The sequence below is a fragment of the Coffea arabica genome, chromosome 5c, assembly GCF_036785885.1.
Source record: "Coffea arabica cultivar ET-39 chromosome 5c, Coffea Arabica ET-39 HiFi, whole genome shotgun sequence".
Taxonomy (NCBI): Eukaryota; Viridiplantae; Streptophyta; class Magnoliopsida; order Gentianales; family Rubiaceae; genus Coffea; species Coffea arabica.
Window position 1 is genome coordinate 36,856,109 of NC_092319.1, and position 18,665 is coordinate 36,874,773.

At 34.8% G+C, this 18,665-nt stretch overlaps 1 protein-coding gene and 1 long non-coding RNA gene across 2 annotated transcripts; one reads left to right on the top strand and one right to left on the bottom strand.

Moving 5' to 3' along the window:
- The first annotated feature begins 243 nt into the window (after window positions 1-243).
- LOC140007726 (uncharacterized) lies at window positions 244-2,402 on the top strand. Its single transcript, XR_011815099.1, has 2 exons — window positions 244-640; window positions 1,285-2,402. It is a non-coding gene; the product is annotated as an uncharacterized lncRNA (long non-coding RNA).
- A 141-nt stretch (window positions 2,403-2,543) lies between these two features.
- On the bottom strand, window positions 2,544-9,679 carry LOC113690158 (potassium transporter 5-like). The gene is made up of 9 exons (XM_027207984.2): window positions 9,402-9,679; window positions 8,619-8,844; window positions 6,847-7,095; window positions 5,995-6,033; window positions 5,490-5,750; window positions 5,343-5,395; window positions 4,849-4,963; window positions 4,490-4,744; window positions 2,544-3,797 (listed from the first exon to the last, which is right to left on the bottom strand). Exons 1-9 carry the CDS (start codon window positions 9,639-9,641, stop codon window positions 2,725-2,727), a joined length of 2,511 nt encoding a protein of 836 aa, XP_027063785.1. The 5' UTR covers window positions 9,642-9,679; the 3' UTR covers window positions 2,544-2,724.
- Window positions 9,680-18,665: the final 8,986 nt, after the last annotated feature.

Sequence of the window (18,665 nt, forward strand, 5' to 3'; positions counted from 1 at the left end):
GTCAAGAAACGAAATGCTGCAGCAACACAGTGGCTGATCCACTGGTGGGGCACGGATCCTGCAGAGGCCACCTGGGAGGACGCGGAAGGGATCAAACAACAGTTCCCTACGTTCCAATCTTGAGGACAAGATTTGTTCTCAAGAGGGAGGCATTGTAATGAAGTAGGTAGCTGGAAGTGAGAAAGCGTGGAGAGTACAAAGGGGAAGGCGTGGGAATAGCAAGGACAGGCAAGGAAAGGCGCGAAGTAACAAATAAAGGCAAGTGGTTGGAAGCAAAAGGATGAAGGCGCGAAGTCAGCAAAGTAGAAGGCGCGGGTGAAGCGGCAAAGGCGCGACTAAGGAAGCACGCCCATTCTGGATTCATGCTTTCTGTACGAGAACTGGAATCCAAACAACCTGAAGATCCCTACCACACGTGTCATTTGCTTATTAGCTACGGAAATAAGTTAGTTAGGATAATTTCTATAAATGACTGGATCGTGTAATAGATAGGTAGCTTTTGTTAAGATTGATTTCTGTAATCAGAGAGGAAATATTCCCTCTGTTTCTCCCTCACATTTCCTGCATTCTTTTTCCTCTTCTCCTCTTTCCCGCCAAATCCAACTCTGTATCCGAATTTGAAATTCATCAATAAGAATTGGTATTGTTCACTTTAATCCTGTTTCCTTTGAGAATTATTTCTGGTTCCAATTCGATTCCATTCCCAGTTTCATTATTAGGTTCTGTATCACAACATTTTATCTCACCTTTGTAGATCACATGTTTGATGAAAGTTCTCCCCGAATTCTTCACAGTTGACGCTGTGTTTGCAGTAATTAAATAGGCTTTGATGAATCCCATTTCAATTTTTTTGATCATTCAGCATAAATATCGGTATTTCTTGGGCATTGGAAACACTTAAAAAAAAAAGATTTCCTGGGCATTGGAATTTGAAGAAAGTGCTGTTGAGAAATCACAAAAGAATCAGGAATGCTTCGATAAATTTTTAGTACCAACTCTTTGACGAATTTTAAGGGCTGATTGGTGGTTGCTTGTTTCAGTGGATTGCAAGTTCCTTTTTGCTAGCTGCTGTAAGCGATCGTGGATGTGTTGCTAACCTTTTTTTTTTTGGCTAAGTTAGTTGTTTGTTGTTTTTTTTTTGGGGGGACTAAGGACTCATTTTCTGTTGTAATTGTTAAGTTTTCTCTTTCTTGTATTCGGTTTTGCTCTTTCTTTATCTTTAGTGAATTTGAACTTGGATTTGGTGCTTTAAAAAGTTGACATTGTTTCCTGTTCCACATTCAGGATTGTCAGAAGTTTGAGCATCAGGTGTGCAGTGACAAGCTCACAGAGATTCTTTTAACATATTTCAAAATCTCCTACTTGAGCTAGCATGTTTTAGTGGTTCAGAAAAAAAGAGACTTACATATGTCTCCACCCTTAGGACGATGCTGATGTAGATGCGGTGCCTCTGATCAGTTCTGGCACCACCTTCCTCCTCTTCCAATTGCTACCTTGAGGAGAATGGGGTCCTTTATCTCTTTCCCAGTCTGACCACCTCCCATCCACGTGATGACGATGCTGATGTAGATGCGGTGCCTCTGATCAGTTCTGGCACCACCTTCCTCCTCTTCCTATTTGCTACCTTGAGGAGAATGGGGTCCTTTATCTCTTTCCCAGTCTGACCACCTCCCATCCACGTGATGTCGGCATGTTCTACTGCAGGAATTTTCTCGACATCATCTCGTGCATGAGTGTTTTCTGTCTTCCCTGCTCAGCCATTGCCTTCTTTGACCACCACCTTTTGTTCAGGGGTTCATCCTCCTCCGTCTTCTTGAAAGCTGCCTAGTGGGAACCGAGACCTGTTCTGATTCAACAGAAGATGACACTCATTGTTATGATCTGGCAACTAGAACATTGAGAGGGCACACCATTTCTTGTTAGTTCTTTATGGAATCCTTTGTGCCACTGGTCTGTTGGTGTCAATCCTTCTCTCTTATGTTGAAGGTTGTGCAATTCCTCCTTTTTTTGCCATGTCTGGGAACACTTAATGCAATTGCACGAGTAATCCTACCATTAATCTTAGCGGTTGGTCTGTCCCATATGGTTATTAGTCTTCTTTACAATGGGTACATGGAGATGAGCAAGGGATGCTAGAGAGGAAGAAAGAGCATGGCCTTGCTATAATAATAGTTGATCAAATAGACTAGGGCTTTGTCACCCTACCTTGTATCTCGGTTAGTTAATGTATTGAATAATGCATAGTCTCTTAGTTTCTTTGGCCTCTGTTCTGCCCTGGGAAGGGAGTAGGGATAAGCTTTGTAATGCTCCTAATTTGGATTTTTGATGATTGTTGCAACTTTAATTGAAGACTTCCCCTTTGTTGTTGTATCCATATATGAAATCTCAAAATCTTTCCTGCTTGGTGGTGCATTTTCCTTGTTATGTTAATTAGTGTTGATTTTTATGAGTTTGGCTTCAATCTGCACTCTGCATCCAATCTCATTCAATAGAATATGACTTCTTCCTGATATGGTAAGTTTGAATAATCCAAAAACAGAAAGTGGAAGGGCACAATATTTGACATGCAAATATAAGTGAAACAATCGATAGTACACATGTTATATTATGCAACATGGGCTCGCCTTGTGGTGGAGTTGATCAGAATACTTAGTTACCTTCTCCGTTTCACTTAGCTTTCTACAAAGGAGTGTTGTTATTTTTTTTTTTTAATGTTCTGATAAATTAAACTTCATAAACCATTCCAACCTTTAAAAGCCTAGTCCTTGGAATTTCCAAGAGCTTCTGCCCTTGCCTGACATTCTTCCGAAGGAAATTGTAGGCATAGTTGACGACAAACTTCTTGAAGAAGCATGAATCTTGTTTTGCCACCACTTCTGCTTCTCCCAGAAGATAAAACACTCCTTGTTCTTTGGCCCTCTGCACAATCTGTAGCTCCTCTTCAACACCCAGCTGGGTGGACCCCGGAATGGTTCGGATCGAGGAATTGGTTGATTTTGCAGCATTAAATGACTGGATTGAACTTGATGAGGCTTGGGTTGCACTTTGCTGTACCTCTGGCAGTGATTCTTCGACATGAACAGTTTTGGAACCGGATTTTCTAGGATTTCCATCTTTCTGCATTAAACCTGAATCTTGGATGTCTGAATCAGGCATTTGCTCTCTTGATGCATCTTCAAGGATGAAATGCTCATGCCTGATGAATTCCTTCAAGTTCTCCACAAGCTGCTGCTCAAACACCTGAGGCTCCTCAATTCTGTCATTGTATCCATACCTCACTACACAACGAAACACTCGATAATCTCGTGGCTCAACCTGTCGAAAAAGAAACCTTTCATCCAGTGGCACTTTACTAATTGGGAGGGACTTTATGGAGACCAGCACCGTGACTGAGTAAACTGTTGGAATGTTAGAAACAAAGTGGGGAAATATTGGTGGAATACCCTGCACGAGTTCGGAGTATAGAAGTCCAATACCAGGTACTCTTCTAATTTGTGGGTTTCTGGCCAAGTCTTTCACATAATCACTGGATACCTTGTTCTCGAGCTCAAACAAGTATCGCTCTTTGTAGACATAATGCCAAATTCCCATAGTTGTCATCAAGAAGAATGAAAATGCTATAGGGAGGTAACCACCTTGTATGAATTTGGAGAGCACAGCTGATAGATAGATGGAGTCTGTGCAAAAGAACGTTAGAAAGAAGAGAGCTATCCACCATATGCTTGCCTTCCATATAAAAGTCATAATTAAAGTGACCAGACTACTGGTTATCACAAATACAGAGACGACAGCAATTCCTGCATTAGAAAATTGGTTATATGTTTTCGCTTCTCTAATAAGATATAAAAAAATTTCTTAGTGCTACATTTCATATCTGAAGCAACAGACAAATTCAGGAATCTGTAGTTCTTGAAAGAAGCATGTTAAGGAGCATGGGTCCTTGATAACTTTTGTTCTTAAAATACCTGATTTTATTGTTTGACTTTCTGAGTATGAGCAGAGAGGCATAACACATCCACACAAACACAATCTGCTGTCCTGAAGGTATTTTGACTTCGCTGTCTTGTGCTATTAGCACCTTTCTACCAGATAGAAGATTAAACAACTGCTATTCGTCTATGTTTATGACACATATCTCGTAGTTATATAGAGAGGGATATACACACAAATCAATCATGTTGTTCTTCATTTTAAAAGCCAACTACTGAATTTAATTTGCAGTTGCGAAAGAACCATAAATTTAGAATATGTTCCTATAACTGTATTGTTCGATGGGTATAAAGAGCATAAAATGTGAAATCATTGGGTAGTGGATTTCTCGAAGTTTAGATTACATAAAATCTAATTAACCGATGTATGTACAGGCTTAGGATTATGCCATGCCCGACTTGATCATGTTTCATATATAGAGGGAAAGACTAACTTCTATTTACTACACTGTCTAATTCAGTTAATTGACTTTCTAAATTCAAGAGTATATTGAGATTACCATAAGCATTGCCGATCTTTTCTGTGGTTCTGAATATTGCAGTAACTATTATACAAGCCATCATGATGAAATAGTTGAGCTCAGGAATATAAACCTGGCCCTCATACTTGGCAGATGTGTGAACAACTCTAACCCTTGGGAAACAACCTAGATTAAGGGCCTGAGAAATAATTGCAAAGGCTGCAGATATCATAGCTTGACTGGCAATAATGGCCGCAACAAGAGCTATAACGAATGTGGGCCAATAGATTGAATCTGTCAATCCAACATAGCAGTCAACCATTTATAGAACTGTTAACTTCTCAGTTATGCATATAATATTGGTGATTAAATTTTCCAAAACTAGCACTAGAACTTGCCTGGAACTGACTTATAGAATGTGTTGCCGACATTTTCAGGGAACTTCACGAGGTATGCAGCTTGACCTAGGTAAGTTGAAATTAGGGCCGGGAACACTACACAGGAGAAACTAATCTGCAGAGTTTTTACACAAAAAAAAAAAAAAAACTCATGGACAGCTTAATAGTCATATGACAAAGCATAAAAAGGTTGTACATTGCAGAGACTGTAGTTTTATCCTTTAATAATCTTCTCCATGTCTGGTTTGGACATGCAATGTTTTCCCTCATATAGCTTCTTTTAGTTACATAATACGAAATACAGTAAGCAATCATCTTTAACTCGGGCATGCCAACAAGATGTTTGGCAAGAAGCAGAATTTAAAAACTAGGTTCATCATTTTCTTTTGATTTGCACCAAGTTCAGAATGTAGAAATACATTTATGAAATTTGTTGTAGTCATGCATAGTGCATATATGTTTGCTAGTGAAGGATATAGGATTGAGTAACATACCTGAACAGCCCTCACACTAAAGTGACTCAAATCAGCAAACATAGCTTCGGTCCCTGTTTCATATAATTGTCTGCAAGTTAGGATACACTAACCAGATGTGAATATGGAAATATTAAATAATTGGGAGTGACAGTATTAGCCTCTGACCTGTAACGCATAGGACGACTCCACCTAGTGATTTCCATCCTTTCTTACCATTTCTTCTGAAGTAATCGAATATGTATTTTGGATTGAAAGCACGTAGAACCCCAGGGTCATGCTTAAATAAGTTGTAGAGGCCGGTAAGACCTATACATAGGAACCACAAGCTGATTGCTGGAGCGAATGAGAAGCCAACCTTGTCCGTGCCAAAGCGTTGAACGGAGAAGAGAACGATCAATATTGCAATTGAAATTCCAACAACAGCGTCTGGACAATCAAAAAGTTCAACCCGATTTGGGTTAAGGTACGCTTACATGTATGCTATACTAAGTTTGTCGAAATGTTAGTTGTTTCTAAGAATGTGATTTAATGGAATGTGATTAAACTCGATGGAGTACTAAATATCAGTATTTGCATTATGATCTTAAAGAACAGCAAACTGTGTTTCTTTTGAAAAATCAGACACTATACAGTTGCAAGGCCATAGGGAAGTAAGATTAGCAAATGTTACCTTGTTTGAGGGATGTGATCCCGCTCACAGCAGAAAGAACTGCAACCATAAGGACCATCAAAGTCCTGTTAGTGTTCCTTTGCAAAATTAAGGACCTTACAACAGCTTAACATTTTTCTTGCTATTAAGTTGTGATACCAATTCCTCTTGTACTACTACGTCGATAGGACTTCACAAGATACAGTACCTAGTACATGTTGCTATTTCTAATTGAATGAAATGCATTCCACAGATGGAAGTATTGCTTAAAGTTGGAGCATAGTTAGCATTAAATGATTTTCTTTCATTCATTAGTTACCTCAAGCACTAACCTTATGCAAATTTACTTCATTCTTCTATTTGTTATTTCATAAAATGAACACAAAATGAATTAAAGTTCTGATGTCATTCTATCACCATTATTTCCTTACAAAACATTAATTCAATTCTTCTCACTCATCAACTTCGGCTCATTTACTTTTCCACCAATTTGTCCTGTTTGACTCATACTGAAGATTCTCTTTGTTGAACTAATGATTTTAGTGTGTATTTTTATTATGATATGTACCACTTCAGGCCTCTTTTTGGTACTTTATGAGGTACAAACACACTTGATCACTGGGTTCTATTCAGTTATTCATATGAGATAGACAACTTTTTTTTTTTCAGTATACTTGGTAAATAAGATTTTCCCGTAACTTGATTTTAATTTATAAATTGAAGCTATGTGTAGCAACTAGCAAGGATAAGGTACTAGTGAAATTAGGTGACTGAAATTAAAGCAAAATATTCAGTTGTTCTTATTGAAAGATTAAAAAATGAAAATGGGGGTCTGAAGTCTAAATGTCTGTTGTGCAGGGGGCAGGATGTGACCTGAAATGCAGGGAGTGAGGATCCCATCACCCATGACCATAGAAGTTCCAAGAATGGGAAGAAACACAAGTATGATTTTTGCTACTTTGCTTCCTTCCAGGGTTTCTTTAACCTTTTGAGCCCTTCTCAACTGGTTGGAGGGTATATCCAGTTTGTAATTTGATACTTCTGTGTCCTCTGGCTGTTGGTTTGGAATAAGGCTCACCTTTGCATGTCTACAAATTAAGGAGTAGAGCGCAAATGTCCCGCCTGCACATAGATGTACACCACCATTTACAGATATGTAATTCATTATTGGCTGGATTGATCAGATAAACAGAGTATATTGTAGAAATTTAAGAAAGAAAGGGATGATATGTTGTTTATAGTCAAATAGCATCAAATAGTTTGACTGAAACAAAAATTAATATAAAGAAAAGCATAACACTATATGAAACAATATTATTTGCATTTTTGGATTTTATATTTTCATATTTCACTACTTCAAGAAACTTAAAACCGCCACAGCTTAATTTGCAGAATTTCAAGACCCCAAAAACAAGATGTGGATTGAGCGTCTCGATAAACAGGAAGATTAGCTGTGCCCTATATGAATTCAAGAAGTGGAAATGTTTCCTTGGCTGCCCCAATGAACTGATGAAGTGAAGGCCAGAGGCATAAGTTTGCCACAGAATCTTGGTCCAATGACCTCAGCAATTGTGTTTCATAGAATAATATCAGGTAAACTATTTGCATCACTTGACAATGTACTTGTTGTATTAGTATCAAATACTCACTGCCAAATAATGGGCCAGACAAAGAATGCCTCAATGAGTGTGTTTGACAAGACTAATTATCATTAATTGGGTGATAGATACAAGGGTAAATTATTTATTATTCCCTGTAATTTTATATAATGCTAGATGATTCCCCTAAGGTTTTAAAATAGCCACGTAACCCTCTTGTGGTTTTATGTAAAGTAGAAAATGGATGGAATGCATAATCAGTTACGGCGTTTATACCAAACTCATTTTGAAAGCACGTGTGATAAAATCTTAATATTCATGTAACTTCCTTGTGATAGTACAAATATCCACTTTACTCTCGTGACTTTCACAATTACCTACATAATCTTACTATGTTTTTATATAAGATGGTTAAACCATCAATTGATTTATATTTAAATAACGACACTATTGATATTTCAACTAACGACGTTACGTAGGCTGTTTTTCGTGAAGTTTTCATTTTATATAAAATTATAAAATGATTGAAATGGATATTTTGAAACGTTAGAAAAAATTATGTGATAATAGATTAAACACAAAAAGATTATACGTAATTTATCGTAGATACAATTATATCTCGTGACACGTCAAAGTTTTGGTGACACAGACTGTCTAATACTTTCATATTCAATCGCTTTCGGCATAGCAAGTAGGACTTTCTTTGGTGAATCATTACGCTACGGATCCTCACACATGAACCATATGCAGAAATTGTAGATCTCAAAGTAGGGTTCACATGAGAGGATTCAAATGATTCGTGTAGAACCAATCCACAGAAAAGTGCCTCCCACCCACCAAAATGATCCCTCCTAGGAATCCACGCACGTCGCTTTTTGCCAACTGGTCAAAGCACAGTTTTCACCACAAAAAAAAGAGAGAAAAAAAAAACAGAAAAACTACCAAACAAATGCATTCCTAATCCTGATTATGGTAATTAATTATCATTAAAGTGGAGGGGAAATTACTAAAAGAACCAGTGATGATTACCAAGTTTAGACTACTCACCATTGCCATTGTCGTTTGCCCACAAGACAATACACACATACTTGATCAAGGGCAAGAGAGTTAGGGTATAGATAATCAGGGACAAAACACCAAGGAGGTCATTTTTGTCATGTATTCCTTCAGGAAATGTACTGGAATATACGTACAATGGAGAAGTCCCAATGTCACCGTATATTACTCCTATGCTCTGAAATGCCAAACTGAGTGTGGTTTTCCATCCTAAATCCTGTTGAATTAAGCAAGTACAAGGGATAAAGAATTTTTATATCCAGTTAAAATGGTACAGCATTTTTGAAACTAGAAACCTCTTTTGCGCTTTCTTTACTCATCTTATAGTTATGCCTTTCTTGCAAGTAAAAGCTGTTTGTTTTTTTTTTCTTTTACTTCTCTTTTTAACACTTTTGAGATGAACGACAGTTGAATTTAATAATCAGTTTTTAACTTGTGAAAGTACTTTGAAATTGTTCTCAATTTTTGGAGCGTGTTTTAAATGATATAAATTAAGGAAAGCTAAACCAATCAAAAAAGAGGTTCTAGTTAGAGGAAGTTATGAGGAAAAATGGCTTCAGATGTGATTGAAAAAATAACTTAAAACTTTTGAGAACTTATATATATATATATACATATTTATTTAAAAAAAGCCACATATGTTAAAATATTTTGTATAGCTTTTTCATGATCACTTTTTTTTTTTTTGGTAAAACAGGTCCAGTAAATAGAAAAGCAAATAATTAACTACAATAGACTAGTGGAGTAACAGTACTAGTGTTTAATAGTAACAACCTTGTTGCCATGGCCACCGCCGGTACGTTTGCCGGAAACTGTTCCGGCCTCCAAGTTGAGGGAGTCGATGCGGCGGAGCTTTGCCCACGACAGTTTCCGGTCCTTGAGGTTGTTGGCAGTTGATTTTCTAAAGCTTTTCTCTTTAATCTCATCCTTATCATCGTCAGCTGTTACACCTTCACTAGGTGTAGGTGGAGGAATGGAACTCCCCACCTCAGCTTCCTCAACAGCTCCATGCATTTCTGCAAATATGATCAACCCAAATGAAACCTCCTGTATTTGGAAATTGGTGGGTTTTTTTGGGTTCCACAACTTGGGTTTTTATAGGCTTAGCATGTACTATGATGTCATGTACCATAATATAATTGTAATATACTCAGTAGCATATTATATCTTTGCTAAGTTGTTTTTATTCCTCTTTTTTCTGTCGAGAGATAGAAATACACACTCCCAATTAGATTAGAAACATTCAGGAGATTAACGGTTAAAGAACCCAGTTAAAAGTAATAATTTAAGAAAGACCCACAAAAAACTCACATCCAGTCAATTGGTAACTGAACGAGAGCCCTATGGACCTTAAACCCAAGTTAAAGAACTCACATCCAACCGATGTGGGACGGAAGCCCCATCCCCCCCTCCCCCGAGCACACCCTCACCAAATAAATGGTAGTTTTGTGTCCAGATTGTTTTTATTCCTCAAAAGTCAAGAAAGAATATATAAATTTATCTCATTCAGCGTTGAAACTGGAAATTTGTCCAATTGGCCAATCATTTTTCTCCATGTCTGCACACGTGTTGGCCGAAGCTAGCGTGATTCTCCACGTCTAACGCATCCCCTAGACTTCTTTCCAGTTCCTCTCAAGAATTAATCCATTATTGCCAATAGTTTTTTGTTAGCAGTTTGCTGGAATAAGCAACTTGCTAATAATTCTACTATCATTGTTGCTATTATTTAATGGATTAACACTACTATTACTAGCAGCATATTCCCGTTTACTTTTTGGGCATTGACATTTTGGATTGCATTTTTAAATTTCTTGATTTCTTGCCATAAAGGGACAGAAAATATATCATAACTAATGTGTTACTATGATTCATGCATCCTGCCATCAGCTGGGAGACTCACTGGCTTGGTCTGAATTCTGTGTCTAGTATGTCAATTTAGATTTCTAACTTATGGTTGGTATGAAATTGATGCTAATGTATTCATGCAAGTTTTTATGGTTATCTTTTGATGTGATAAAAGTTGCAATCAAATCGATCTTGTTCCTTTCTTTTTTACTACATTGGGACCAAATATAGAGTTCTCGATTCAAGAATTAAGTGACATTGATCTGTCTTCGCGGAGTTTCAGACTTCTACAATATAAAATTCCCCTACAAAATAATGAAAGAAAGAGGACATTAGTACACAACGGAATCAAAAACTGATATTGTACTTTGGAAAAGAAAAAAATTATACAGTATGAAAGAAGATTGATAAGAGTATTTTAGTAATATAAATATATCCAGAGACTAAAGGCAGCAGAAGAGAGATTTTGATGACAAGGTCATAAACAACCCAGTCATAAGTCTCATCAGAGGAAGTCAAAGGCTTTTTAGAAACTGATTTCCGGTTAGGATCAGCAGGTTTAAGTTTTCTCCATTCAGATTCTTTGCATTTGTTTATATGTATTTTTTTTACTATGGATAACACAAAATTTTATTATTTGGATATGACTATAGGTGCATTTGATAAAGTTGAAATCTAAAAACTAAAATATAAAGTTTGAATCCATTAAGTTACTGTATTATCAAGTACAAAATTTGATACGTTTGAGTATATATTATATTAAGTGATAATTAAATAGCTTATCATTTATTTTTAGGAGTAAGTTTTATTTAAAAAATTAAGTGCTATTTAATTAATTCAAATATTATATTTCTAGTTATTAAGCATTTTTTAACATGTTAAGATCTGAACCCATTACCCAATTCAGCATTTAAATTTAATAGGTTTATCATAATATGTGCAGACACGTTTGATAACAAAAAACAAAATATCTGAATTAATTATGTGGTATTGAATTTTCTTGTCCAAATTTGCTCTAAAAAAAAAGTGATATGTTATTCACTTATTAATTAATGAGATACATATTCAGATGTATCAGAATAGTACTTAATAATTTAATAATTTAACAGATTTGGACCTCAAATTCCATATTTCAGGTTTCAATTTTATCAAATGTACCCTAAGTTTAAATGTTGAATTAATTTATCAAACAGAACCTATATCTCGATTAGTGCATTAGCATAATTAGACCAAATTTTTGGTCTCAAACCAATTGCATCAATTGGTATTCAATCAGCAAGCAATATTTGGATTGAACTTGAGTGAAACTATATAAAAAAACTACTATATGAATTAGGTGTTTTCAAAAAAACTAACAATGTACCATTGTATTTCAAAAATTTTCTGCTGTAGAGAGTTTAAGAAAATGATAAAATTTACTAACGAACTTAAGGGCGTAGGCTCCAATTGTTTTGAAAGGCATTGCTTTGTAAATATTTTTCAGTTTGATGCAGTGAAATCTCATTGATTTTTTGTTTTCATCTCATTCATCTTATCATAAAATGAAAAATAGATAGACACCTGCACCATGACGTATAAAGTAGAATGCAATTTGGCATTTCCGACCAAAATTTCAATCAAAGCATGAAATTAAAGAAAAACGAATTTGATCTTCTTTTTCAACAGAAAAACTATGAAATGAGCGGTAAATATTGCATGATAATCCAAATGGTGATGATATTTGCCCTCCAAGATTGTATCTTTCATTTTATTTTATTTTGTCCAAGATTGTATATTGTTTGTCCAACTTCACAATTTACTATAGTAAGATGACATTATTGCTCTCCCTATCTTCTTTGTACTTTCAGGCCCCATGTTTGATTCCCCTCTGTCTTTTTCCACATAATCTTTGTATTAAAACATTGTCGAGCGTGAATAAGCACAGAGAAAGGAGGACCCAATCATACAGAGAAAAGAGGAAATATACAATTGGGAATTAATATCCATCACCCAAATGTCTAATTTAAAATTTTTAGCAACCCAAAAATGTTTATGTTTTCACCAATTCTTGGAGTGATAGAGGGGAAGGGCAAGGTTTTTGGGTAGGGCCGGCAATTAGTTGCAGGGAAGAAGAAAAGCACGTCACTGTGAGAGAAAAGTTGCAGTTTTTGGATTCTCTCCTCTTCTTGACGAATCTACTGAAGATTTGGGTTGTGGCTTGTTGCATGCTCTGTTTTCAGACTCGGACCGGACCGGCCGGTCGAACCGGTCGAACCGGAAACCGGCCAGGTAGCCGGTCCGAGTCACATTAGAAAACCGGAAATTTAAAATCCGGTCAAAGCCGGTCAAAAACCGGGTTTGACCGGGTTTGACCGGGAAAAAACCGGTTTTTCCGGTTCAACAGTAATTTTTTTTTAAAAAAATTCAAACTTTTTAATATTATGTTTTGACCCCCTAAATTGTTAAAACTTATTGATATAGCTCAAATATTTGATACTTTATAAATATTGTCCTAAAATTTGATGTTATTTTTCAATTAAATTCATAATTTTAATTCTAAACTTGTTAATATTTATTAAATAATATAAATTGCTACTTGATTGTTCTAATTTCTTTGTATTTTCTTGTTAAATATATTTGAAACATCAAATATATATGAATATGCCTTTATTAATATCAATATATTATTAGATATTATATATATAATATTTTAATTTTTAAATAATTTTTATTTATGACGTCATCCGGTTCGACCCCTATCGACCCCCGGTCGAACCCATTGACCCCTGACCCCTGACCTCGGCCGAGTCGCTATCCGGTCCGGTTCTGAAAACATAGGTTGCATGGTGAGGCTATATTTTCCAATGAAAAGTACAAAATTGTACAGTTCCCCCGCTGGCATCCAATTGAGGAGTTCACGCAGAACACTGACTTTATTGATGCCTTGGTCCAGCCCCACATCCTCGTGCATTTAGACCTGAACTCTCATGATTTGGATATTCCGAAGGTATCCATTGGTACTCAAAAATAATCAGCACATGTAAAATTTTAAGATAACAAAAATACAATTCAATCACCATTTTAAAATGATAAAATTAATATTCAAGAATGTTGCGCACGTTAAATCCAACGTTTTAAAAATCGGACTGCACTGGTCAGTTCGATCGATCGAACTACAAACCAGCCATGCTTTTGGTTCGATTTAATGGTTAATCCAAAAGTTCAATTAAACCAGTGAAATTAGGTCAAGAACTGGCTAGACTGGTAAAAATCGGAAGATTCAATTGGATTTTATTAATTTTTTTATTTTTCAAAACAAATATTTTAGATTTATTCAAAATTTTTAACACTAAACTAAAAAAAATGATTAAATCTTTGAACCAGAGTTGACCAATTGAACTGGTTGAATTGCGAATCGGAAGTTCTTTCGATTCACCCCTCAGTCCGAATTTTAAAACAATGAATAAATCATGAACAGAAGGTATGAAATGTTATCAAATATTTCTATTTGCTTGAAAATTTTTTTATCTATATTCAAGATTGAAACTTTTGTGCTTTTGCATCACCTCCGATTTATCTTATATAAACATATGGATTTGGGTAGGGTCAAGATTAAGATCTGGATTTAGGTACAAAATTAGATCCTATTCGAACTATTCATTCTTTCATGGGACTTGGGTCTAGGTAGAATCTAAATTTGTAATTTTAAATCCAAACTCAAGAAAAGTAATATGATGGCTCTGGATTGGATGTCGGTAATACTCAACCTATTGATATGTCTTAATTGTGAAGGTCAATTCTTTAATACAAATGAGAAACATATAATGTCATGGTGTAACCGACAGATTATTCCTCGATTAATCAAATGACGAGTTTAGTTAATCCATGAACACCATCTATCATCTTGATTCGACTCCTAACATGGACCCGAGTATTATACGTTATCCAAATCACCTTTAAAATGCATACCAGTGGAACTTCTTGGACGTATGGTTTTCTTTGTTATTCCAGAAAGATCTTCAACACCTTTGGACATACGTACGGATCTGTCATGAATCCATTTGCGTGCACATCTTGTTGGCAAAGCAATATAACTATATAATATACCAGCACACCAGACCTGTGTAATCATTACATAATTAATTATAAAATGATAAAATACCACTAAATTAGAGCAGTATAATTGCTAAGGTCTTGATTTAGTGGTTAAAATGGAGAATCCAGGACTTCAAGGAATTGAATTCTAATCCCCATTTTCTCCCGCATCTTAAATCTCAACATTTCGCTGGTAGAGAGGAAAAAAAGGATTAAACTAGTGTAATCAATACGTAATTATTGCTTGGTAGTTCTGTTTAGACTTATAAGAACCTGTTTTAAAGTCATGAAAGAGACCGTAAAGTTAAAAATCTAGAGACAATTTCAAATGAAATGACGCAATAGACATGTAGTAACATTGATACACCAATAATACTTGTAAATAATTACAAACTTAGAGCAGAAAGTCAACAAAGGTGAGTTCATAGGTACTGTGTGTGGAAAAAAATGGAGGTTGACTTTCCACATATTTAGATTGTGAGAGCACGATTGACTTTTCAGACTTTGTCCTTTTCCTCCATACATTGTGCTCTTTTTTTTAAAAAAAAAAAAAATTTCCCAAAATCGATATTTTATAATACTCAACTATTATAAACAGCTAATTCAGCCAACTGGCCTTACATCCTTCCCCTGTGCTTTCTTCCATCATCATTCATTCAACTTTAATTTTACCTTAATGACAATGTAATGTAGTTGAAGCAGTGAATTTTAAAAAGGGGTAGGTAGATTGCAAATTTACAAATATTTTCAATTACATATTTATTATATAATTTTCTAAATCTTCAGGGGTAGACAAATTCTGCACCCTCAAGATATATGGCTCCACTAGTAATTGTTAGCAGTTACTCTAATGGATTGCATAAATTGATCCTTCTCAATGTCAAAATTACTAAAAGTGATCAAGGTCTTTACAAAATACAATCATGGCTGTCGATGAGGTTTTGATCTAGTATTTAAGGTTGAGGTATCAGGACTTGAGATCCTGAGTTCAAGTTCCCTCGTTCCCATTTTCAACTTTTTAACTCTTACTCTTTCTCTATTAATGAATAAATAAATAAATACAATTATGGCTCTCTAAGTGGGAGAACCTACAATTAGGCTTCAGGCAGACTTAGGCTAATTTTTTTTTTTATTTTCCACTTTATTTGATCAGTACGTAGTTTTCGATCCCTTGGGAACGATCTATGATTAGGCTTCCTTTTTTTCTTTTAACGTCGAATGTCACTTTTTATTGAAAGAAGGTTATACAAGCAACTAAGCGAGTACGTGTAAAAGCACAGTATTACTACTTACACGATATCAGGCTAGCTATTTACTTTAGAGACAAAAAAACAGACAAAAAGGTCATCTATACCGTCAAATATCCAGTGCATCAACTTAATCAGTAGTCTTTTGAATTTGCTTCCTTTCAATTTTTCTTCTCCGATTTGATATGCTACCTCTTCCATCACTTGGTATAATCTTTTGTAACTTTACTACTAATTTTTTGATTTGTTTTACTTGATTCTGTAGTTTATAATTTGCTAGGATCCATAGCTAGTGATTACTTTATCACTACACTTCTAATCGACTTCTTTTTTTTTTTTTTTAAATTTTTTCTAGCCACTTCTAATAACTTCATTACTTCAAGAAATGTGTTTTGATTAACCGAGAGGGTAACATTAGTGATTTGGAGTTGACAAAACCTCTTTACCTTCCAAAAAATAAATAAAAAAAGAAGAGAAGAAACGTATAAACCATCTCTGGAAGAATACCAAATTCGCAAGAATAATTTTGTTTGTTGCCCTATCAAATGTTTAAAAAAGAACCCTACTGATATCATCATTTGACATTCCCAATTAGTGAAATAAGCCACTTTCTTAAGCATAGCTTATTTTCTAACTAGAACTTCACAACGTTGCTCAAATATAATATGCTCTCGTCACATAAATAAAGTTCCAATGAAGGTTAATAAATTAGTTAAATTAGATAAAAATTTCTTATCACACAAATAATACTTGAAAAGGGAGGAAGTGATAGGATGGCAGAATTCAAATAGAAAAAGAAAGAAAATGAAAGTAGTTCTTGCATTTACAGCGGTGGGCACTGAAGTTTTTGGTTTTATTCTCTGGATGAATAATTAGGCATGACATCTTTGACTGTTACTCTTGGTGGGCAAACACAAGCTCAATTCCATTTCGTCTTCTTGGAATGGAATCAGAAACAGAATCTGGAAAAATACAAAAAGGGAGTAGGATGGGAGGGGGAAAGGAAAATTAACAAAAAGGGACGTAAGAAACTGACAAATAAGGATTAAAACTGACAAATAAGGCTTCTGCAGCTCAGTCCCTGCTACCAGACAAGTTCATTGATGAAAATGATCGCCGACTTGATATTGACACAGAGTTCATTTTGTTCTTTACCGAAAGTGCAATTGCATGGGACTCGTTAAGTGATTTGAATTTTGACGAAGAACAGTATAAAGCACAACCACTCATGAAAAGTAGCACACTTTTGTTGAACTCACAAAATATCTTGGAGCTGAAATTTGTTCCATATCTGTAACTACTCATGGAATAGTGGTTAGTTGATAGAAATTCTTGGGTAAAAACATTTTTTTGTTAAATCTTTTGACTTATTGTCTCAAGCGTTGTGTTGACTATAACATGCCGATCGTAATCTTGAACTCAAGGTTGGGCTCAATTCATTAATTATTATTAGTATGAAGGAAAATTTTAGGTGGAAGGTTACGAAAACTGAAAGCTAGGTTAAATGCTGGTTGGACCTAGAAAATTTCCCAAGAGTTTTGTGTTGTTATAGGATCTTTTCAGTTCTGGTCCCAGGCATTACTTTGAGTTTACAGGGCCACATTTATCTCGAATTAAGCTGAGCTCAACTCATAATTGAGCGTAATCGAATATAATGAACCCTTGAGCTCAAATCATAAAATCTAATTTAGCATTACTTTGAGTTTGGCAAGTCATTCAGCATAATTATGCCTTGAGCTCAAATCATAATCTGTAATTTAGCTTTACTTTGAGTTTAGCAAGTCGATCTTTTCTATTGAATGTAGTTATAGGAGTCTTGGTAGACTGACCGCCGAGGGTTGAGGAAAATTATTTTCTATTTTGGGGAGAAATGTAGTTTTTGTCCTCTCAAATGTTTTGTACATTTGTTAAATTGGGACTCAATATTTTGACCAAAATAAATATGGCCTCTTAAACTTTGATTTTAGACACATTTAGAATAATTGATAAAAATCCAACAATGATTAACAGTTAAAATCAAGTTGCCATTATCAACAATTTTGACTTTTTTTTTTTTTTTGCCCACGCTAGTTGAAGTTTGAATCATTCTAGTCCTTTGAGTTTTAAGTAGTGATATTGAGGATTTTAAAATAAAATGATACATGCAAATTAGAATGAAAACACCTTCAATGGGTAATAGGATTTATATCAATAAAAAAGGTATAGAAAAGTTAGTTAAACTTCTAAAAAAAAAAAGCTAATTAAGCTTCTTTTTTCTTCATTTAATTTTTTTTATTTCACTTGTTCATGCCACTAACTTCACAGGAATGACTAAAAAAACTCAAATTGGTCTCAAATTCGATATAATACTTGTAATTACTATTTTTCCCTGTTGGTGATTATGTGACAATGAGTACTTCTACTATTTCTTATTTGTAATGATAATTAAACGACTTATTTGAAACAGAAGGAATACATACTAATTAAAATTAAGTTGATCCTTCTTTATTGCATTTTAATAGGTTGTTAATTGAGTTTGAAAAGAAATAGGTATTTTGTAAAATTATTTGAATTATTGAACAATTATCAAATAAATGAATATTAAAATAAATATTTCAAAACTTTGGTGTTAAATCATTGGATTTTAATAGGAAGGAAAATAAGAAAAAACAAAAAGAAGCTTTATCAAGAATTACTAAGAGTACTTTATATTAGTACCTATATTCAATAGTTTCTATAATCACAATTCTTAGTTATTTTGAAGCCTACGTCGACAACTCATGCAAGATTTTGTGTAATGGTACTTATAATAAACTTATTTATGAAAGCTAGAATTCTCCCATTCTTCAACAACTTATTTTCATTTTCTTATTTAGTGTTATATAATTGTAAC

Coding starts and splice junctions, on each gene's coding strand:
- LOC113690158 (XM_027207984.2), bottom strand. CDS start 9,641: ATGCATGGAGCTGTTGAGGAAGCTGAGGTGGGGAGTTCCATTCCTCCA. Junction 6,034..6,846: donor CCTCACTCCCTGCATTTCAG/GTCACATCCTGC, acceptor TTATGGTTGCAG/TTCTTTCTGCTGTGAGCGGG. Junction 5,396..5,489: donor AGTCGTCCTATGCGTTACAG/GTCAGAGGCTAA, acceptor TATATGAAACAG/GGACCGAAGCTATGTTTGCT.